Here is a 23,533-nt window from a genome sequence, read left to right on the forward strand (position 1 = left end):
TATTTGTGTTTAATTTCCGATTCTGTGTCAGGAGTGTTGTTTTCATCTTTTCCTTCAACTTTTCTTTCCTTTCTGTCAATTTTCTTTTTCCCTTTGACACTTTCAGGCTTATCCACATTCTTTAGTTTTAGGTTTATTCCATAGGATTTGAGTTCTTTCAGAATCTTCTTAAGACATCCTTATAATTCTTCAATTCCTTCAAGAGCAGCTGATGGCATGTAGGCCATGGTTGCCTCTGTCTAAACTGTACACTTCTATGCTTGCAGTTTTCATTGTCGTTCCCGCACTAATGCTACAGCTTTTCCACTGTTATTCATTTTTTACTATTTCACCAATATATCACTCTGTCATCAAATACGCTCGTCCGATCAGGTTGTAACAATTCGCACGCTCCGTTCGAACTCGTTTTCGCTTTTTTTTGTTTATATTATACTCGAGTAGGGGAAATCTTCAAAAGACACCCCCTGAAGGGAGCTAGTGTCGGATTCTTACCGACTAGAACCCCTCCTCGAGCGGGGAGATAAACCCAGAAGGAAATGTTGAGGAGGAAAACTGAAGTAGGTGGTCCATCTCTGAAGTGCTGGATGGACACACGCGCTAAAAAGCGAAGCTAGTAGATTTGCCGCGAATGTGATTGCATACTCAGGGAGAGAACGTAAACCGGTTTCGATCAGAATTTGTGTTTTTCTGACGAACTAGGGGCAGTCTAGTGCGGAACGAAGAATCCGCATGTATGTGCCTTGTAAAGGTTGGCGGTAGGGAAGAGCACAGCCCCAGACTGGAATGGCATAGGAGCAAATGCTCCTAATAATTGCGTTAAACGTACGAATTTTGGTCTTTTGGGAGATGGTGTTATTACGGAAGAAAGGTTTAAGTGTGATGAATGCACCCTGAGCCTTGTTGCGGGTCGCTGTAACATGGTGTTGCCAGTTTAGGCATCTGTCGAAGACGACGCCTAGGTGGGTGACGGAGTTGCTCCATTTAATGGGGCGGTTGTTGACGATGATGGAGGGAGGTTTTCCTAGCCTACGACAAAAGAAGATTGCCTCCGATTTGGTCTCGTTAATAGAAAGTTTCCATTTCCGGTACCAGTTTAGGAGCCAGGGCAGAAACCTATTGATTCTTGCTGTGCATTGAAGAATAGTATTTGAAGAGTTTATAATGGTAATGTCGTCAGCGTACAGAGCAGTAAGAATTGAAGTGAACAGGTTAAACAGAATAGGGGATAGTTTGGAGCTATGTGGGACACCGGCTGTGACGGGTTTACTGGCAGAGAGAGCAGAGCTAACGCGGACCCGAAGGCTTCTGTCTGTGAGGAAGGACCTGATAACCCCAACTAAAGTTTGGAAATAAGGCCTTCATGCCAGACTCGGTCGAAGGCTTGTTAAGGTGATTGGAGATGTGTTCGGTAACACGAAGATGTTGAAAATCGGGGACAAGGTTGATTTGCTCCACGTGGTCTAAGAGCCGATCGAAAAGGATGGATTCCACTACTTTGCTCAACGAACTGAGCAGGCTGATGGGCCTGTAGCTTGAGGGAGAGCGGAGGGGCTTCCCTTTTTTGGGGAGACATTTGACAGTGGCTTCTTTCCGTTCCAAAGGGAAGTGGTGGAGCCACATGATAGGGTTTGTGATATTGCACAGTGCGGTGATGTGCTTTGGCGGAAGGACTCTGTTGGGAATTTCGTCAGCGCCAGGGGCTTTTTTCTTTTTCAGAGAACGAATAAAAAATCTCACGGGGTGTAGTGTGTCTGAATTCGGAATTTATGGGAACGGAGTTTTGGGTGACGGCTTTGATACGCTCATGAAAGTTCACAATGTCCACTAAACTAGGTAGTGGGGAGCACTGGAGGCATAAAGAGTCTGCGAAGATTGCAGCTTTTTCGTCGTCTGAAGAGTAGGTGGAGCCATTCTGTTTTAGGGGCGGAAGATGGGGAGGTCTGTTATGAAGGGAACGAATCAGTTTCAAGTGCATCGGGGGTGTGTTTCTGCCTGAGCGATATAATCATTGAAGGATGCGCTGCGGAATTCGGTCAGACGAGTTTTTAGTTCTCGTTGAAGGGCGTTTACTTCTGCACGCTGTGCTGGGTCGCAGTGTCTATTCCACAGACGTCGGGCCGTGTTTTTCCTCTTAAGGAGGTCAAGAATGTCTGCGGGGAGAGTATTGACTGGGGTGATGAATGGGCGGGAGGTCGTGGAGCGTTCGACGGCGCTGGTAATCTCGTTTGAAAGATTATCGCTTCATCGGGATTCCCTATTGTGCGAATTTGAGTGAACTTAAAAGAAGATGACTCAAGGGTGTAGCACAGTTGTAGCCAGTCTAACGAGTATGTTAGCTTTGGAAGGTTGTAAGTTGGGCGGCCGATTTCGATCCGAACAGGAAGGTGATTTGAGCGTAGTTCGTTAAGAACTGCAGTAATTGGCCGTATGAAAGAACTTTTGGTAACGGCGGCATTGAGGAACGTCCTTGTTGACTCCTTTGAGCTCCACCTTGACATTGAGCCCGCAGATTTTGCCAAGCTCGAAGATTGTCTTGAACTTTTTGTCCGTCCTGTCAAGCCGAACGGACACTAGAGGCCATATTTTACCAGCGTTGAACATGCGGTGGACGCCACGGAGTGAGTCAATTCGGACTTATATCGTCTGTGGAGATAGACTTACAGACTCCGCGAAGGACGACATGAAGGTCCCTGTCTTGGCGGAGCTGGTTGGTAAAAAACTCGACGTTTGATTCGTCGAGGAGAGAGGAAAGGCGGCGGAAGTCCTCCGTAGAGTTGGGATATACTCTGTTGGAGTCACTGGTATTGACTGCCCGTCGGACGGAGATATCGTGGCTTTCCAAGCCACGGAGAATGTTAGACCAATGGGACTTTTGGCGGATGGAGATTGGGGGAGGAGCTGCGGCGCATGGACGCAAGTGACGGCGTGGAAGACGAAGAAAGGAACGGTGTTCGTCTTCTACGTTTTGTTCGACGTCAGTTCGTTTTAGTATAGCCGTCGGCAGAGGTAGCAGCAGCTGTATTTGACGGTACAGCTACCTGTGAGGGCGAGGAAATGAGCCCGATGTCCTCTGACATGGTCGTGGCCTTATTGTCAGTATGCTGACGGATATAAGCTTCTAGAACGACCATGTTCTGTTTTAATTCGCCGAAGAGGGCTATGGCGTTGGTGAGGGAGTAACCCTCCAAGAGTGCAGGACCCTTACGTTGCGTACTCTGTCCCCAAGACTATTGGATTAGTTGGTTAATTATTTAAATTAAGGCTTACCTAAAAAAAAGGTTGGGCTATATTAAATTTTTATAAAATATAAAACGTTGTATTAAACCTCCTGGTTTATTTCGGCATCGCTAGGCAGGCAGTGATAACTGCCGGTTGTAGAATAGGCTGCAAGGGCTAGTGAAAGTAGTTTTCTCTGGATACAGACGTGCGTAAGCTCGAATGGTTCGGGCTCGTGTGTCTCGTGATAGCTTTTTTTTTTGGGGTCCTTTCTGTTTCGATGTTTCAGACGTTGCAAGAACGTCTATGACAGATCTTTCATCTTCTTTTTTGGTGATCTATTGCAGCATTTTGTTTGGGCATTCTTTTCTGTATTGAATGGCACTTTCCGCCATTTTATTTATCATGTTGGCCCTTGCTTGAATTGCTTTGGCTTTTTATCCATATAAGTTTTGTAGGACTTGTGGTAAAACCTTCTCTAGAATTTTTCGAATTTTGTCTTCGGTTTCATTTTCTTTAACATTGTTTTTTTGTGCTGTTTGTGCATACGAGCAGTCGTATCTTATTTTGGAGTGCTCCATAATTTCCTTTTTCCGTGCCATCTTTTCATCCTGTATCCGTTTGGGGTGCATTGGGCACTGCCAACTGGATGCTGTGTCCTCCTTTGCAATTTGCGCACTTTTCTTTTGCTTTGTTCTCGCATTCTCTTGTGTGATGATCTTCCCCGCACTTTACGCATCTCGGGTTCATATTACACCTAAAGGCCAAATGGCCAAACCTTTGGCATCTGAAACACTGCCTTGCCTCGGATGGTCTTCGTTTTGGTTCTGTGTGTACCTTTAATTGGCCAATATTGTTGACGTTATACACTTTTTCCCTTCTTCATCTCTGCTTGTGTTTATCAGAACCATAGGTAGTATTTTATCTTTGTTTTTCATCCTAACTATGCTGTTGTATTTGTAACCTTGTGTTTTCAGTGAATCCTCTATTGTTTCTGTATCCATTGATGGTGGCAGGCCCTTTATTACCACTTTTAATTCTTTTTCTTCGTTTAGCTGGAACGTGAAGTATTCTATATTGCATGCCTTAAGGACTTTGATGAGTCGTCTGTAGTCCTCGCTTTCTGGGGTGAACACTTTAGTGCCAGATGTTGTGTACTTAAGTGGAGTTCTTAACGTTATGTTGTTCTTTTCCAGTATCTGCGTCAATATGTTGATATTTTCCGCTTTCACTGTGATTGGTGGAGGTGGTTTCACTTTCGTAGATTGTACAATCTCTACCATTTTTTCGTCGTCCTCGATAGGTACTTTGATATCTTCTTCTACAGATAATATCTCGAACTTATTTGACCTGTTTTAAGGCTTTTTACCTCCATTTCTTTGCGTTTGTTTTTCCGTTACTATTTCTTCCTTATTTATTTTTCTTTTTTTGACTCATGTGTGTTTCCTTGCAAAGTCGCATTCTCGGTATCTTCTTTTTCTCTAGTCGTCTTGTCAGCCGCTTCCATGATCCCGGCCTTCTCATTTCCATCGTTATTTACTATTTTGAGGTGTAGTCCATAGCTTGTTAGTTCAATCAACGCTTCTCTTAGCATGTTGTTGAGCTCTTCAGCTCTCTCCATGGTGCCCCTATTCGCCATGCGTAGTGACCGATTTCCTATACTTCACTGATTATTATCACCAGACTATGATCGTACGAACGAACCGTTTGAATGAACGAACGAACCGTTTACAGGCACGAACGAACCGTTTACAGGCACGAACGAACCGTTTACAGGCACGAACGAACCGTTTATAGGCACGAACGAACCGTTTACAGTTTTTATTTAAACGTGATAGCAAAGTAGACGCTATATGTACATATAGTGGGTCTACCGCGAACATATGTAACACCCGTAACTCAACAGAAAAAGACTTACGACCAATACATATTCATCCTTATATTTATAAGTTCATTGNGTACTGTCAACACACCTTCTCCATACACATCAGTCAATTTCTTTCTGGCTTGACCAGCATTTTTACCCTTTCTGTATTAAAACAGTAAGATATGTCGAAAATGCTGCTTATCGCTTTCCATATTTAATAGGGCACCAACCAAAAACTACTGCGTAGAATTAATTGGAATTTTTCACACACAAGCCTTGCTATATGAGCTCTCAAAGCATATAAAAATTATACGGCTTAAATGTGAAATTGGGTGCAAAAGAATACAATAAAATCCTCTGTCGGGAAAAAACGAAATGACTTTCCGAACAACCCAATATATCCGCAATCCCCACAATAATTAGGTCTCTTTCTCTTTTGCGATTACGGCGCTCTTGAAGAGACTTCCGACTCTTAGTGAAAGGTGCGGTATAATTATCCTTGATGAACTGGTTATCATTACATTGCTCTTACGTTCACTTAATAAGTAGACTACTCTTGTAAGATGATAATGATATTTAAATGTTCGCCGACTAATGATTTGACTCGTTTCGTAATGAACGCTAATTTCACGAAATCGACACATTCACACAATAATAGTCTAAGAACGTTCCGTTCACCGACTTATGGCCGTTGTCACCTTGAAATGAACCATTAGCACTTTTGTCCTTTAACAAATAATTAGTAAGAATCAATTAAATCACCTTGAATAACGAAAGTCTTTATCGAGTACTAATTAACTTATAAAATAAATGTAATGCTAGGTTAAGAACAAGAGCTAGACCATTCTCTTATATACGGATTTTTATGTAAACAGCAGAGGGGTGGTTATTAGTGACAGATAATTGATTTATTATATGACATTTCTTAATCTAGAGTAGTAACACCTCTGCGATAACTTGAAATTTTGAATGATTTTTAAAGTAATTAAAAATTTTGAAAATAAAGTTACAGAAGTTTATTGAATAGTTTAAACTGTTTTTTTTATTCTCTTCGTTCGATTAGATTGATCTTCCTGTTGGTCTGGGTGAATCTTGGTAGCTCTGGTAGTTGATACGTTCCAGTTCTATGTCGTATTTGACTATTTCATTTTCCTCGTTTCGAAGCTTAGTGTTTTCGAGGTGTTTGTTGTTGTGGGATTGATTGTGGATGTTTATGCAGGGTCAGTAGATGAATTCCATTTTTGCTAAGTTAATGTATATATTTATACAAAGATAGTAATCAGGGACAAAAAGTACGGAAGATTATTAATAAAGTATTTGTTTAATTAAACATTTTACATTTTTATTTACGACTTCACTTAGTTGAATTATCGGTGGCGTATTAAACCAACTATTTTCATTGCTCTGTAGACATGCTACACTGCAGTATAAACCACTCTTCCGACACCGACAAGCAGCAGCTACAAAATAACATTTGCAATAAATTATCCGGAGCTGGTAATTGATTGATTGTTATTGGGATAAACATGTTATTGAAATACTTCCAGCCCCACTTTTCAATATTATTAATTTTAAAATCTCGATTTCCTAGCTATATCTAATCTTACAGATACACTCTTTGTAGGTGTTCAATCGCTGCATCAGTTGTAGGAGGTGAAATGGCAAAAGGACGCTTGCTTTTTTGGCTGTTCCTTTCCTAAAAGAATTAAACTTCAGTGTGTTCACATCTTTAATCTTTGCTAGAGCTATAATTTCCTTAAGCCGGTCGTTTTGATTTTTAGCGGTTAATTTAAAGTGTCGACCAGATAAAACACAACTGTCTTGATTTGTTAGGATATGCATTCTTACACGAACCAATATTTCGCCGAAAAGTTGGTAATTTTTTGCCTCATGTTTACAGTCAGTTCGTCATAAGAAAATAGTTCTTTCCATAAATTTGGAGCGCTAAGGGAACCCAAACATTAAGGATATCAGACGACTTTATGTTTTCGAACGGCGACAGTTGTCTTACTGGAGGCAGTTGGAGCAGATCGTCAAATAATGATAATGAATCTTACCGAACCATCCGGCGTCAGCGTCACCAGTATCATATATTTCTGTTAAACGAAGATAGATGTACATTGGTGTTAAATTTGAAATTATAGAAACTTCATTAACAGTTAAAAAACTCAGTACATGGTTTGATAAAGAAGTGTACTTGTGATAATTTCCGTGCTCTACAAGCAGCTGTAGAAGCATATGCATTGTTAGACCGTTTACTTTCAAAGCGGCAATGCCAGTGGGTGTAGTTACTGCAACTAACTGATTAATTCGCTTCTTAACCCAGCTTTGTATTATTTAAATAACTTTTCCCTGTGCCGCCTGTCTCACAAATGTAATCGAAAATATATTTTTGGTCTACATTTAGACCTTCTTTCATTTCATCGAGCTCATCTTCTGGTACCAGCCCTTTAGCATTTATAAAATCTTCCGTTGCATCCACAGCTTTAACAGGTAAGAAGTTCAGTGGATTCTCTAGACCGCCATCTTCGTGATCGTCTTCCTGTGGATCTCTGCAATTTCCGTTGCTTTTTCTTCAATCATTTCGAATGCTCTCTCTAAGTTATTCAAGAATTCTGTCTGAATTTCTCCGTAATCAAGTCCGTCTTTAATTTGATCTTTTAAAAGTTTAAAGGCTTCTACTAACCAACATTTTCAATGACTTTCCTTTTCGTTTGATTATTACACTTATTTAAGTAAAAATATTCAATCTTAGAAGCAAACGTTTATTTTGGAAACTAGTTGGAAACTGACTTATTTTCTACAGGGTTTTCTTTTATAGTTCTGGGGTTGTCACCCCACCTACGGCGCCAAGAGGGTTACTTATATTATCTATTTGTTGTTTGTTTATTATGTAACATGTTTATGGGAGAGGAGGTAGGATTCGTAAACTTTTTACTCTGAGCTTTTTAAAATAATAACTATTGGCTATAACAAAACGATTTTGATATGAAAGAACCCATGCCATGGGGTGGCTTTGTACATAGTGTCGGGCACTTTCGTACATAGTAGGGAACCTCCATACAGTACACGAAAATGCCATTTATTCAATGTATTATAGTCATTTATTGAAGTCATAGAATCAGTCTTCATGTAGTAGATTAATATTTTTTTGTATTTAAAGCAATCAATCGGGGTTTTGTTTAATGAACACAAGAACAACAAATAAAAGAATAGTCCGATAAAAAATAATAAAAAGTATAATTTGGATCACACAATACACTAAACACAAAAAAACACAGAAAGCAAAGAACAATAAAATAAATAACAGGTACAACACACAGCAAAAATAAACGTAATTAAATAGCATAAATGTAACAATAGAAAGGCAAAGACTTACTAACTAACCCTTTACAAATTCTGCCTTTATATATATTGTTCTTTTCCCCCGCACTGTTAAGCTGTTTTAATCTTTAACGACGATGTTGTTACTGAAGATATTGTCACCTTAATTGCTTTTAATGTTAAATTTGCAGTACCTATTTTCGTTTGGAAATCCTCCTAATGATGTTCTTCGAATTTGAATGCAAGTGGTACTCTTGGTATTTACTGCTGATGACATTCTCGAAAAACATTTAGTAGGTATAACATTATTTTTTCAAATATCTTGATAATATTTATAAATTTAAAATATTAAATTTAACTAACCGCTACAAGAGTAACAGGTCTTAAAATTATGAAAAAAGGAAATATTAAACTATCCAATATAACTATATATGTGACCTGTTCTTACTGTCAAAGTAGGTATTGATGACGGCAATATACTTACCACATCTCATATGTAAACGGTCCATTCATCTTTGGTTGTAGGAAAGACAAATTTCCACGTATGAGACTTCTTCTTCAAGAATAAAATTTTGTATCTAGAGCACGATGTTTTTTCTGGATGTGTTTTAGTACCTCCAAAAATATACTGGAATTTATCCAGCTAGTAGCAACTCCTAGCTGCCTTGTGGAGCACCACCCATAAAGTGGCCTTTAAAATGAACCCTGCTTGCTTATGAAATTTTGTTAAGCGACTTTCACTACTATTTTTGTGAGGATTTGCTGATAGATGAAATTTTATCAAGGACTTCCTTCATCGCAGAATTCATGACATCTTCATCTACCTCTTCCGTTCGTGTCGCTTTTTTTATGTATTGTCGGCTACCTCAATGAATATGCCGACAATGAAAGGATTGGTTATACCTTTCTAATTTCTTCCGACACCAGGGCAGTTTTGGTTAATGATACTCCGGACTCATTAGGAAACAAGTGAAAGGTGCGATGACTAAGTGGTCTATGTGTGAATCACTAAGTACTAGGTGACAATAATGATCATTTAATATCATGTTAGTCACACTTTTACACTTCTCACTTTAAATGATAGTTTAATTACATAATGTATTCACTTCACAATTAGAGGTAATTATCCAACTAATGAGGCTATGATGAGTAACAACACCTTGTAGTAACTATTTCTTTATTTAGCAGAAAATTACAAAAGATAATGATTCGTTCGGAATGACTATTTCTAACATCGGTAATTCTCGAACTGATTTTAGGTTTTGTTTTGTTTTTTTTTGTTTAGATTATACTCGAGGAGGGGAAATCTTCAAAAGACACCCCCTGAAGGGAGGTAGTGTCGGATTCTTACCGTCTAAAACCCCTCGGGCGGGGAGATAAACCCTGTAGGTTGCTCATCCTCGGGGAGAAATTGGAAGGCTGGGGATTGGGGAAAGGGTTGAGATGGGAAATGGGTTAAGAGTATGGATTGAAGTTGTAGTTGTTTTTTACTTTTTTGTTTGTTTTAATCAGTGGAATGGAGAGATTCATAGCTGCCTTGATATTTGTGTTTATTTGTTTGGCGAAGAGGTCAACGTTACCCAGGTATTCTATATTCCATAGGAGGTTTTGGAATGATTGTTTTAGTTTGGCCCAATTCGTTCTGTGCAGGTCATATCGAGCCCTCTGGGGGTATTCCGTTTGATCGGAATTCTGTTCTTTAATTAAATGAAATGAGAATCAACCTTCCACCGGACTACCCTCCCATGTGCTTCCCCATTTATCAAGGTAACGTCTATGTTGCTTGTTGCCCCCGCTCTGTTTTGGTAGGTTGGAGGATTGTTGGGACAGTTCACGACCTCCAGTTGAAGTTCATGAACAACTTCCTCCAATTCCTCCCCTCTCTGACCTGTCCGGTAACTATGCCAAAGGGCCGATTTAGCATTTGCATCCGCCACAATAATCATGGGTGTTCGTGCATATTTTGCGGCGATAGATCTTATTCTTCGTAGGGATGGTTCAATGCATGTGCAGTGCGTATCACTATATTGCTTTATTAATAAGACTGTCAAGTTTCTGTCGAACACCACAATAGCCGACATTGGATTTTCTCCCAGAGTTATTATGTTTGAAGTTATGGGCATACTCGGTATTTTGCCGTTCCTAGAGAATGGTTCTTGTATGCATACAAGGTCTAGTCCTTCATCTTCTGCGACCTTCCTTATTTCGTGTAGTACGATCGCACTTCGCATGGCGTTTATTTGTCCTACCTTGATGGATGTCGTGTGTGTATATGACTCATTGGCCATTTCTGTGTAGGATCTATTGTGATTCTTCCATGTGTCATGACGAATTGATCATACAATTCTTTAAGGTCCAGCATTTCCCCCCTTCTCTCAAAAACTTGGTCTACTAACTGTTTTAATTGTTCCGGCTCGGTTGGAAGATTTGCACTTCTCAGTGTAATCCTGTCAACCGTCTCCGGAACGGGGAAGGTCACCCTGCGTCCTCTAGGGTGTATATTTCTGGTGAGGTGTTTGAGAGCCGTAGTCAGCAATTGTGGTTCTTCTAATCTACTTAGTTTCATGCTTATTTCTACGTTTCTGTAGATAAACATGGGATTTGTTGTTGTTGTTGTGTTTTGTGTGTCTGGTTGATGTTGGATTTTATTGATTTCAGGTTTTACTGTGTTGTCCTTTGAAGAATTACCTTGCTGTAATTCTTTATTCTTTTTAAATTGTATGGCACGGATTTTATCTCTTAATTTTTGGTGGTTTATGCTTATTTAGGGATTGTTCTTTACTTTGTTGTTCTTGAGTATTGGTTGTGTTCTTTGTTTTATCTTGTTGTTTTTCTTCAATTCCCATAATCGGTTTTTTGTATTGTGCGTTCCAACATCAACTTGTATGTTTGACAGTCCTTCTGCGGTTTATTGCATCTTTTGTTTCGTTTCTTACATGGTATGCATACAGGTTGTTTCTCTTTGTTCTTACAAACCTCTTTGTTGTGATCGTCCTCGCCACAATGTGCACATGTGATTTTATCTTTATTGCAATGCTTTTGTACGTGACCCAGATCTTGACATTTTATGCATCTAGGAACAACTATGTAGTCCTTGACGTTTATGGATCGAAAGCCTACATAGATCCTATTTTGAGCCATTATGCGTTTTCTTAGGGTTGGATTGACCTCTGCTACGTGGTGTACTGTGGCCCTTTCTCTTGGCCCTGTTTTGAATCTTAGAGTAAACTGTTGTTCAAATTCCTCTTTGGTCATTTCATTTTCTAGATTTTGCTCATAAATTGTGTTTTTTATCTCATCCTCTTCCATTCCACTAGGTATGTCGTATAATATTATGAGTGGTCTCTTTTTCTTAGGTAGCTCACATTTCATTTGGGTTTTAATCTGTTCATGGTTCATGATTTTCTCAAGGTCTGCCTCACTGTCTGTTTCTATTATCAAAGCCTTGTTTGTTGTTCTCATCGCCTTTATTTTGATTTTGTCTGTCCTGGGATTTATGGTTTTTGTGAATGCCTATTGTATTGTCTTTCCATCTGCACCATTTTTTGTAATGAAAATAGTGTTTGTTTTTGTCTGTTTGGGGGTCCTGTCTTGAAATTTGGTGGTGGTTGCCTTTGCGGTTGCGTATGTCATGGTGGGGGTTGCTTTTTTGGTGTTCTCTAGTTCCTTCCTTAGACGTTCATTTTCCGCCGTAAGGGTCTTTACCTGTCCTTGGAGCTCTGCTTGAGCCAGAGCCCATACCATGATCTTGTTTTTTAGCGCAGTAAGGCTCATTTTTGGGAGCCTTCTGCCAGGGTCCATGTCATTGTCGATGAATTTGTTGATGTCGAGGTATCTACTTTCGACATTTTCTTCAGTCATTTCTGGTTCTTCATCTGAACTTCCTATTTTCTTTCTCTTTGTGAGTTGTTGTGTTCCTCCAGGGGAGGCCTTAGCTTCACCCTGGGTGAAGGGTTGTGTTAACCCCCGCGTTAGAGGCGGGGGTTCTGGATTCATTTCTCCCTGTCCCTTTTTCACGGCTGTTTGAATGATTTTGCGCACTTAGCCCTGCTGTGGATTTTTATTGCGGGTCGAAGCCCGTTACCACAGCTTGGTTTCCGCCCCTGACCACGAGGAGGTTAGGTTTTCCACTATCTAGCAATTTTGTACAAAACCTTGCGACTTTGTCGCTAAAAAACGCTTTCTTAGATACTGTTTGCTTTCTTTCGCTTTGACACTTTTGAACGCTCTCTAAACAATGGTACTCAAGCCCGGTGTACCATTGTGCCCTAGGGGCGTACAATCAGAATTGAAGTGTGGGAGGGCATGTCCGCGCAAAACAGGTTAAACAGAACGGGGAATAGTTTGGAGCCTTGTGAGACACCGGCTGTGAAAGTCGTCAAGATCCACTGTCTGTGAAAGATTGCATCTTTTTCTTCGTCTGAGGAATAGGTGGGGCCGTTTTGTTTTAGTGACGGAAGATGGGGGGGGGCTCTGTTACGAAGAGAACGGATCACTTTCCAAGTGCTTCGGGAGTGTGTTTCTGCCTGAGCGATATAGTCGTTGTAGGATGCGCTGCGGAATTCGGTGAGACGAGTTTTTAGTTCTCGTTGAAGGGCGTTTACCTCTGCACGGTGGGCGGGGATGCGGTGTTTATTCAGCAGATGTCGCCTTGTTTTTCCTCTTAAGGAGGTCAAGAATGTCTACTGGGAGGGTTCTGTCTTTGGTGGGCGTTGGTCGGTAGGTAGTGGAGAGCTCGACTGCGCTGGTGATCTTGTTTGACAGGAGATTCACAGCTTCGTCAAGTTCCGCTGTTGTGCGAATTGGAGTGCACTTGAATGAAGATGTTTCAAGGGTGTAACGAAGGTGAAGCCAATCTAGTGACGTGGTTGGGTTTCGGGTGTTGAGGATTGAGCGGTCGACTTCAATAAGGACTGGAAGGTGGTCCAAACTTAATGCGTCTATGACGATAGGATCGGCGGAAAGTGTAACATTTTTCGTGAAAATGTCAAGAATGCCAGGGATGGTGGGTGGCAGGGAGGAATGTGGGGTCAGGGGGTGCTTCAACTGTTAGGTTGAAGTCAAGAATTTAGGCTGGAAGGGAGGTGCCTTTAGCGTAAAGTGGGGGAATAGGGCAACTTAAACTTTAACAGATTACATTCTAACAATCAATGAACCCAGTCGCAACGCGAAGGTTGCAACTTAGAGCTTATATAACCTGGTATGGAACGTATAATTGTCGTTGCTCTATTCCGCAATGGTATAAACATAGAGTAAAGCGGGGGAATATGGCAACTTAAATTTCAAAGGCTCACATTTTAACAACCAAACGACTCAGCCGCAATATGAAGGCGGCGTCCTAGAGCGTAAATATATGGGTAGTTGGCGTGAAATGCTCGTTGCCGTATTTCCACTNTTTTTGGTCTTCCAAAGCATAGACCTCACTTTATCTTCAAGACGCGAAGCATCCTCTGACGCAGTTGGCTCTTCTTCATGGTGAGCAAAGAATTTGCGGAGCACCTTAGCAGCCTCCAGGGCTTGTAGAGGGGTTGGGACTGGTTCCGGCTCTGGATCAATTTCCTCTTGCTCACTATCTTCGTCATCAACAACAACACGAACAGCATTCAGAATGTCCTCGTCTGAAACTCCTGCTGCTGTAGCCACTGTCTCGTCTATGTTTTCGTAATCCTGTAACTCCTCTGGCGTATAAGTTGTTGGAAGTTCCAACTGTTGGGCCCAAATAACTAGAGACAAGTCGTCTTCGTCTTCTGTTGGTACTGGGTCTTCCAGCCATCCTGCGTGCCTGAATGAGTGCTTTATTGTCTTCTCTGTCACCTCAGCCCATGCTCTGCTGATAATTTGTACAGCATCTAGGATAGTTGGCCTAGTTTATGACACTCTGGTCCATAGGCTGAAGGATACTTGTTGTGTTGGCTGGTAAAAATCCAAGTTCTATGTTCTGGAGATTGGGTATTGCAGGGTGAGCAGGGCACTTGTCAACCAAGAGTAAAATTTTCTTGCCCTTCAACTCACAATCCGATTTTCGAATCTCTTCTTCAAAAATTTGAGACGTCATCCAAGCACTCTTATTTGCTTGGTAATTAACAGGCAGACGCTTAACATTTTTGAAGCAACGTGGATTCTTAGACTTGCCAATCACCAGAAGTTTTCTTTTTACTGAACCTGTCATGTTAGCTGCCACCAAAATTGTGATCCTTTCTTTTGATAATTTCCCTCCGATACATTTTTCTGACTTGAATTTCAAAGTTTTGTTTGGTGTCATCTTGTAAAATAATCCAGTTTCGTCAGCGTTAAAAATATCTTCTGGCGAATATCGAGCTGTCATACCAGGCCACACTTTTTGCAGCCAGTCGTCTGTAATGTTTTTGTCGACGTCACGAGCCTCTCCACTAATCTGCCCGTAATTTATGTTGTGACGCTGCTTCCACTTACTCAGCCAACCTTCAGATGCCTTAAAGTTAGCGATGCCAAGCTCCGTAGCATAAAATTCCGCCTTTGCTTTGATTACAGGTCCAGACAGTGGAATGTGGTTGTTACGCTGTTGTTTAAACCACTGTAGAATAGCGCGATCTAAATCGTCATACTGAGGTTTACGAATCTTTTTCTTGGTTCCCATTTCTATTCCCGCATCAAGCCACTTTTTCCTATCCTTCCAAATTGTAGCCACAGTCGACTGGGAAATCCCCGTACGTCGAACAACATCTGTTTGTTTTTCGCCATTTTCTATTGATTTGATGAAAGAAATCTTTTCTTCGACAGTGAGCACCTTACGCTTTGTTGGAAGCATTTCAATTGTACACACACAAAAGTTCAATTTACTGTAAACACGCAACACTAAAACAATTGATAGAGGCGGTAGGCGCTCAATGCCACACGTCACTATGGCCTAAAACNAGTAGATATCCACACAAGTGGACCTTGTTGGAGCATACGTAATCCTAAAATGTTGCATCGTGCTACAGATGGCGTTTACTGCGCCATTTGTAGTATTACTATAATGAACTCGGTAATAATAAATTATCAACCAATAACATAATAACAAGAGGTGGTAGTAACCCTATTTACAGTTAGGTTTCTCAAAATATATAACATTAATAAGTGAAGTCAGGATTTGTTACCTTAACAGCTTAACGTTGCATTTTTCTAAAATCAAAAGGAAAGCCTTCCTTGGTGTACGATGGTTATCAATATCGAAAGTGTCGTAAAAACAGCAAAGGTGTTATCACTTGGTTATGTATTCAAGAGAAAAAATAACAGTGCAAAGGAATGTTAAAGAGCAAGTGTGATGAAGTAATGTCATTCACACCACATGCTTGTAAGCCGGATATGGCTCTTACTGAAGTAAAGAAAGGATTGTTTTCGGAAAAAACCGAGCACGGGAGGAAGATGTACCTATCTATACCAAAGATATACTCCGAAGAGATGGAACCCCTATATAACAGAGGCTAAATAACTTACTGTCTGTTCGCAAATGAAACTATAATTTCTAGGTCAACCCGAGGCTACTTATTGCTGTTCGCAAGTGGCACTAAATCTCATTTGTTCGCAAATGACACGTTCGCAAATAGCACTAACTTGGCAAAAGTTAGGTTAGACATCTTACTTTACCCAATACTGATATTTAAATCGCATCATTAATACCTGATATTAAACTCTTGCCAAATTGGGTTTGAAACAAATTTTTGAGGTTTTGTGACACCATTCGCTAAATTTTCAGATCAAAAACACAAATTGACCACACGCGTACTGCTTTTTATAAACATCAACAGGTGTGCATTACTGCGCCGGCGTCAAACTTTTGTACGAGCTAGAAGCGGACTGAGGCATATTACCCGTTGCGGCTTATTAACCCGCTTTACTTTTTCGTTGAATTAATACCGGCAATAACCATAACGTTACGAATCCATCGTAAAATTGTCTGTGATGAAGCATTACGGTAGGGTTTTTGAAGATTAATAAAGTTTTATTACAGGCAGTGTTTGGTATGGCTCTTTCTCAATTTATATAAAATAAGAGAATAGTAGCCATATAAATGACTTCATCATCTTTATAAAACAATAATGAAATAATAGGTTGTGTTTGATTTGGAACCGACGTTTTAATACTATTACGAACAAATATTTGAACTTCTAAGGAGGAAGATTTTATATCATCAAGCTTAATAAGTGAAAGTGTCTGCACTCTGCGCAGAAACAAGAGCTAATAACATGGTTAGTTTATAAGATTTATATGTTCTAAGGAAATGTTGTCGTTAACTTGATTTTTTAGTAATTTAACACAACTGAAGGATCCCAGGTATTTTTGTACTTGGGTAGACTGGGTCTCAAATCAAAAACGACCTTTAAGAATCGTCTTACGGGAACGTCTTCAGCAAGTGAGGGTCCTAAAACTTAGGCTACGCCAGACCTTTAGCAGTTGAGTGTGTAATGAAGTACGCCCCTATTATAACGTTTTTGCAAAAAATCTAGGGCAGTTGAAGCTAAAGCAGTAACTGTCGTTTCTTGATTGGCAGTATCTATACCACAGCTTTCACCCATATAACCCTGAAACTATTTTTTTGGTATTTTATGTATTTTTTTCTTGAAAACGGTTAATTAAGGTCACATGAAATGGGAAGAAATGCAAAAAAAATTTCGTCTTCCAGTTTTCCAAAAAAAAGGACAGCTGTTCAAAAGCTGCTACTAAATAAATAAACTTCAACAAAAAAATATGTAAATCTATTATATCCAAACGAATTACAAAAGACTTAAACTCAAACGCTAAACTATTAGTATAGTAATTGCTAAAACAATACTTCGGGTGAAGAGAGATATTGCATTTTTTACATAAGAAATTCGGTTTTTTGTGGTAAACAGCACACGTAGCGTATATTGGTGTACGTTTTCCGGCAGCTTTGAAGTTCTTTTCTTAGTCGTTCTCTTGTGAGACTTTAATAGTTCTGTACCGATATCCCTTCTAAATTGTAGTTGGTTAAAGGTACCACCATCATTTTTATGAAGGAGCCATGAGTTTTGCACTACCATGTCGACACAGTGGGAAAACAAAGGAAAATACCACTTCTTACCTCTTATATCCTATTGGCCTATGTTTTGGTCACTACTGTCTACGCCACCCAACTTTTCGCTATATTAGTCTTGGCTGATCTACATACACATACTTTTTCTCAGACTGAGGAAATCTTTTGACTTTATATACCGGAAGAACTGTACAAGCATTAGTGGTCAAACTAACGACGCTATTGTTCCATTTGCACAAAGCGATTTCATTGTCAGCAATTCTATATTCAAATGAGCCTCTAGCCTTTTTCTTCAGAACTGTTGCATTACTGAATGGAGATTGAGGGATTCTATTTTCGCGTATAGTATCAGTTGCCTTGATATTCCTCAATTTTAACTCTTTTAGAAGCGATAAAGATGAAAAGAAGTTATCAAAGAATAGATGGAGATGATGAGGCATTTTTTGCAAAATATCGGCATATTGAAATACAACTGATGCTCCCAATCCCGTCTGCTTATATTTTTCTGGAATTGTCGTCGACGAACCTTGGTACGGGTTAAACTATACAGGGTGTCTCAGAAGTCGCGCACCCAATTGTTGGGATCGAAAGAGAAAAAAATTCTGAGCCCAAAAATCCATGCTTGAAATTTTTTTGTAAAGTAGATAATTAGTAATTAATTAATGAAAGTAACCAATCAGAAGCGCGCTACAGAAGAATAAAAAGTGAGTGGGAAGGTGGTAGGGGACGCGAGAGTGAGACGCTAGTGATGCACTCGGCTCCTCACGNCGAACTGCTGGGCAAATTGAAAATAATTTACCAATTATGTATGTTTGGGAAGGCGTTAGCATATTTTGTTGATAATTTATAACAAATCCAAATCCTTAAGAATTGTAATAGTTAAGTAAGTTAGTAAAGGTCAAGAATGTCTGCGCGGAGAGTATTGGCTGGGTTGAAGGAGAGGGGGGGAGTCGTGGAGCGCTCGACGGCGCTGGTAAACTCGTTTGAAAGGAAGTGTACCGCTTCATCGAGTTCCTCTATTGTACAAATTTGAGTGCACATAAAAGAAGATGACTCCAGGGTGTAGCGGAGATGTAGCCAGTCTATCGAGGATGTTAGCTTTCGGGGGTTCTGGGGGGATTCAATTGTGAAATCGAAGTCAAGAGAGTTGGCAGGAAGGGAAATGCCTTTTCTGTTACTATATCGGCTGCCGCAAGAGACGTGCTTGACATTGAGATCACCTGCGACGATAGTCGAGACGTTTGGTGGAGTAGAAGGGGGAGGTTTGAAAGATCTTCTTCGTCTGGGGGGGACTATAATGAGATAATTCTGACGGGGCCGCAAGTTGATATGATTTCAATGCCAACTGCTTCAAATTAATGAAGGGTCTAATGAAGGTGTTTGATAGAATTCCTAACGACAATGGGTACACCGCCGCCGCTGGAGTTTTCACGATCCCTATTGTAGGCTGTGAAGTTTGAAACAAAAAGCTTGCTTTTCCTGGATAAGAAAGCTTCGGTCATGTATGCAACACCTTTTCCTCCAGTCACTTTACATTTATAGCCATGGGCATTCCAGGTAACTAATCGAAGATTATTTGGGTGGGTGGTTGGAGGACGGTGACTAGACTGGCTACCATTGTTTATACGATAGTCTGAATTTTGTCCTGAAGGGATAGAGTTGTAATCTAAGTTAGAACAAATCTCACCCTTTTTCAATAGTGACACAATAACATCCGCGCCTAATCCAAATCGTTGCTCATTTGTTGACTTTCCAGTATGTACGTATATCAAAAGACACATAATAACCTATATTTGTACATAAAGCCCAATTTTTAAATCTGATATATATTAACGGATACCTGGCTAGAGGCAACGACAAAAAGTGACTGGTGATATATTTTTAATTGTTTCTGACACCAGGGCAGTTCTAATGAGACTCCGGACTCATCAGTAATTAGGTGACAGGTGTGATTTAATTCAGTTGAGGCGTGAAGTAATTGGCATCAGGAACTAATACAATCACTTGACACCAATTATTACACATTAACACCTTCACTTCCAAATGATTGTTTATTCACTTGGTATTACTTTCAGTTATTGAAATAATTATCCAACTAATGTATTATGACGAGTAACAACACCTTGATAATAATTACTTCTTTATTAAAATTGGAAAGTCACGATACACAAATTGTACAGGAAATGTCGTAATACTGCCTCAAACCTATTTAGTCTCATGCTGTTGTATAACCGTTTTAGAAACTTCTTTGGAACGCGACCAGTACATTCGTTTGTTTGGACGTTATGAACATCCTGACAACATTCCTCCAAATATTGTATATATCTCATCTTTGATTATATTCAGACTGTTATTCTTCTGTTGTGAGTATATATTTGACTGTGTCACAATGTTATTTATAACATTATCATCCCAAAAAAGAGAAAAGAAATCCAAAGGTGTTTCTGCCAAACGAATCTCGGCTGAAGGTGATTTAGGAAAATATTCAGTAGCAAGTTTTCTCTAAAACTTCACCACACAATTGAAAAACGTTGAAATCGCGAAGGATGCACAGCATGCGCATTTGCGTCACACCAATCGTGCGTATTAGTTCCAGTGCCAATTAGTTCATTTGCCAGCGTTGATCCGAATTGCAAATGAGACATGTGCTTTGTTGTCTGACAGCACCCTTGCAAGTTTTTTTTGTAAATGTAGCTATTTATTATGTACGAGTCCAAACAATAATGGAATATTTTCATCTACCAGCGTCGTGACTTCCAAGATATATTACAGCAATTGATCAAAGCGGTCAACGCCACCCTTTTATTTGTTGTAAGAAGCAGTGGCTTCTAGATAGTTTACTTGTAACCAAGTTTCAGCTTTCTGATTTCTTGCCACTTGGAGAATTGGTGATGATAACAACGCATACTGATTTTGTGCCTCTAATCTTTCCATTTTGATATGGAAATACTAATTATCACCTGCTTTCATTTCTCGATCAGATTTTATATAATCCTTTGGAAATAATTTTCTTGTTTGTCTTAACGTTGCGCAAGAGAAAACAATTCTTCTGAAGATTTTGAAGAAAAGAAGTTGTCAAAAAAGAGACAATGTCCAAAACCTTCAAAAATTGACGACAATTTTCTAACAGGTCTTTCACCGAGGCATGTAGCTTTATTTGCCGCCGCTCTTTCGTAAACTGACATTCCCGTACAGTCACAGCACATGCAATACTTAACCCATATCTTGTAGACACGTTTTGAAGTCTCCATAGGAATATACTGCTTTAGCTTTCTTCCTTTGAAGTTTACAATCGATTAATCAATGGATTCCTTGAAGGATAAAACAAGTAAAGGAAATCTTTTGTTTACAGATTCTAAGAATGGGCGTATTTTGTATAATTTAACATAACCCTCTTCACCCCTGCAAGTCATAAAAGAATTATCATTCAGATACAGAAAGCGCGTTATTTTCAGAAATCGTATTAGTGGCATAACCTGCTGAATACGCAAAACTCGAAAATTATTATCTGAACTTCAGTATATACGCATATTCGGCAATGAATGGAATACCATTATGGTCCAAATTTCTATGTACGCTTTCAGTTCTTGGATAGACACGTCCAAAGTTTTATAATTGTGACATGCATACAAATTCGATTGCCCCACAATATAATTTAGAAAAGAAGGTGCGAAGATATTGAGAAAAATGCTGATTGGTTTGTAAATATCAAACTGACTCGCCTGTTATCCCCAAAGATTTCTCAAACTGAGTATTTTGAAATTGTAGTGGAACTGTTGGTATATGATGCCATTCAAGCTCATCTTCACATGAAGAACTATCTTCTAAAGTAAGATCCCTATCATCTTTCCTAGTTTCACTTGATGTAAATGGTGGTACATCGTCATTCATAGTATTAGTATCGAGCACCTCATGTTAAATTACATTTGGTATTTGTTGCCTACTTCTAATTAGCGACGATACAAATACATTGTCATCAATCGCATGCATCGATATAGAAATTAGATAATTAACGTCCTCCTCTTTGTCTAGTGTATAGAGCTTCTTAAACTCCATCTAACAAATAAAACGTAAAGTCAAATGGAATATGAAGTACACGCTTAGTGGTACCCATCTTTGGTTTGGTTTTTCGCAAAAATTGTCTTTGCCTACCGATTTGTAAAATGTGGTGTTGTAATCCAATAAATAACTTTTTATTTATTTTAATATATAGATCTAAATTGTTTAATCAAAATGCGCATAACAACAAATATTTATATAAATCGAAAAATAAATAATAATTAAAAATAAATGTGTACTATATTTTTTGCCTTAATTTCCCTAAAGTACTGAATTTTTCAACATTTTTTTGAGAAAAGTACAATTTTTCTTCAAAAAAAAAAAACAATATGACAACCCTAATACTGCTATAATGCTAAAACCACTTCTCTTTTTTCATGAGGTCCGTTTGAAAACCTGAAGAATACATCCAAAGGTTATCTTCACCGTATTAGGAAGATGGCCTACCCTACATTTTCTTTGGCTCCCCACCGCACTGTTTTTTACCCATTGCTACCTACCTAAAAAATTTGGTACAACTGTAATAATTATTATGAGTAGTATATATATAGCGGTTCTGGATCGTAGTGGGGATGATTATTTTTGGTATTATCTCCTTTCTGGGCATGCGCGGGGCGTGGCTTGTGAATTTTTATTTCTGATTGGTTGTTTTTTTTGAGAGCGGGCGTGGCTTGTGATATCTTTCGACCAATGAGCGTTCACTCTTTTGGATAGGAGTGGGGATATGACCGTATATGGTATTTTTTTTTCGAGGGGCGTGGCTTGTGATATCTTTCGACCAATGAGCGTTCGTTCTTTTGGATAGGAGTGGGGATATGACCGTATATGGTATTTTTTTTCCGTTATGAGCATGCGGGGTGTGCTTTGTGTGTGTGTTCTTGTTTTCTGATTGGTTGTTGTTTTAAAGGGGGAGGCGTGGCTTGTGATATCGTTCGGCCAATGAGAGAACGCAAGCGCTCGTTAATCTTGAAAAACAAGATGTCGTCGTCGTGGGGAAAATGACTGCTGCGGCGGCGGCGGCGGCTATAGCTGAGGCGTGAAATATGAATATGTGTGATAAGTGATAATGATTGTACTATTGTTTTCCTTTTTCGCAGAGTGGGGTGGATCATCTATTTTGAACTCTTTCCTTATTACAATGATTATAAAAACATGGATGTTCCTGGAATTCTTGGGGTTTCTCTTTTTAAATTAAATATTTTGACAACTTATTTTACGCGCAGTAACGGATCCATAACTAACGTTATCCATTTTTTTTAAATTGTTTATATACAGCATTTGAGATATCTGCTTTGTGTTTGCGGTTATAGTAAATTAAATTAAACTTTAGGTTTCATTTAGATTATAATATTTTTTATTTACATATAGGTATAATAGAAAGTAGTGTGGTGTCTTATAAAATCAAAAATTATAGGAACTGACTATTGTTGTTGTAGTATCCCATGTCTTTAGGAAACATTTGCGATTCGCCGCCTACGACAACATCCTCCTCCTCGTCATCCATAAAAATTTTATCGTCGTGGTTGTTGTCAGAGTCCTCTATAGATCGCACCGCATTTAATAGTTCATTTTCTTGTTGTTGTTGTTGTTGTTTTGCTTGTTTGTCCTTAAACTCTATACATTTCATTAATTCAAGGTTATATATCTTCCCCTTTTGTCCATGATTTATTAATACATAAGTAGACGTAGATAATTCCAACAACTGTCTGTCGTCTAAACCGTTGTAGCGTTCAGGTAGAAACAGTCGCTTATCGCCATCTAATTCAGCAAGCACCCGTTCACCGTATTTANTCATTTTGGCCCGCGCTTTAAAGTATTTGCCCACCCCTGCTGTAGAGTATTTTATTCCATGATGGTTTTGTTCTAACCATTTTGTTTGCCTTTTTGAGTTGTTGTTCAAATCATGAAATGATGTTGGCGGTTTGAACAGGAAATGCCCACTTTGTTGTCCACTTACAAATGTAACTTCTTTCGGTATAAATTCGGGAATTCTGAATCCCTGAATATCAATCACAATAAATTTCATTGTGTGCCTTTTTTTTCTTTTATCG

The 23,533-nt window shown here is 39.3% G+C and overlaps 1 protein-coding gene across 1 annotated transcript; it reads right to left on the bottom strand.

Annotated features, from left to right (window-relative positions):
• Positions 1–7,090: 7,090 nt before the first annotated feature.
• Positions 7,091–15,194, bottom strand: LOC112904938 (tigger transposable element-derived protein 4-like). The gene is made up of 5 exons (XM_025976239.1): positions 14,309–15,194; positions 13,832–14,256; positions 12,113–12,349; positions 7,493–7,625; positions 7,091–7,179 (listed from the first exon to the last, which is right to left on the bottom strand). The coding sequence occupies exons 1-5, from the start codon at positions 15,192–15,194 to the stop codon at positions 7,091–7,093; spliced, it is 1,770 nt and encodes a 589-aa protein (XP_025832024.1).
• Between the last annotated feature and the right edge of the window lie 8,339 nt (positions 15,195–23,533).

The sequence above is a fragment of the Agrilus planipennis genome, unplaced genomic scaffold, assembly GCF_000699045.2.
Source record: "Agrilus planipennis isolate EAB-ADULT unplaced genomic scaffold, Apla_2.0 scaffold336, whole genome shotgun sequence".
Lineage (NCBI taxonomy): Eukaryota > Metazoa > Arthropoda > Insecta > Coleoptera > Buprestidae > Agrilus > Agrilus planipennis.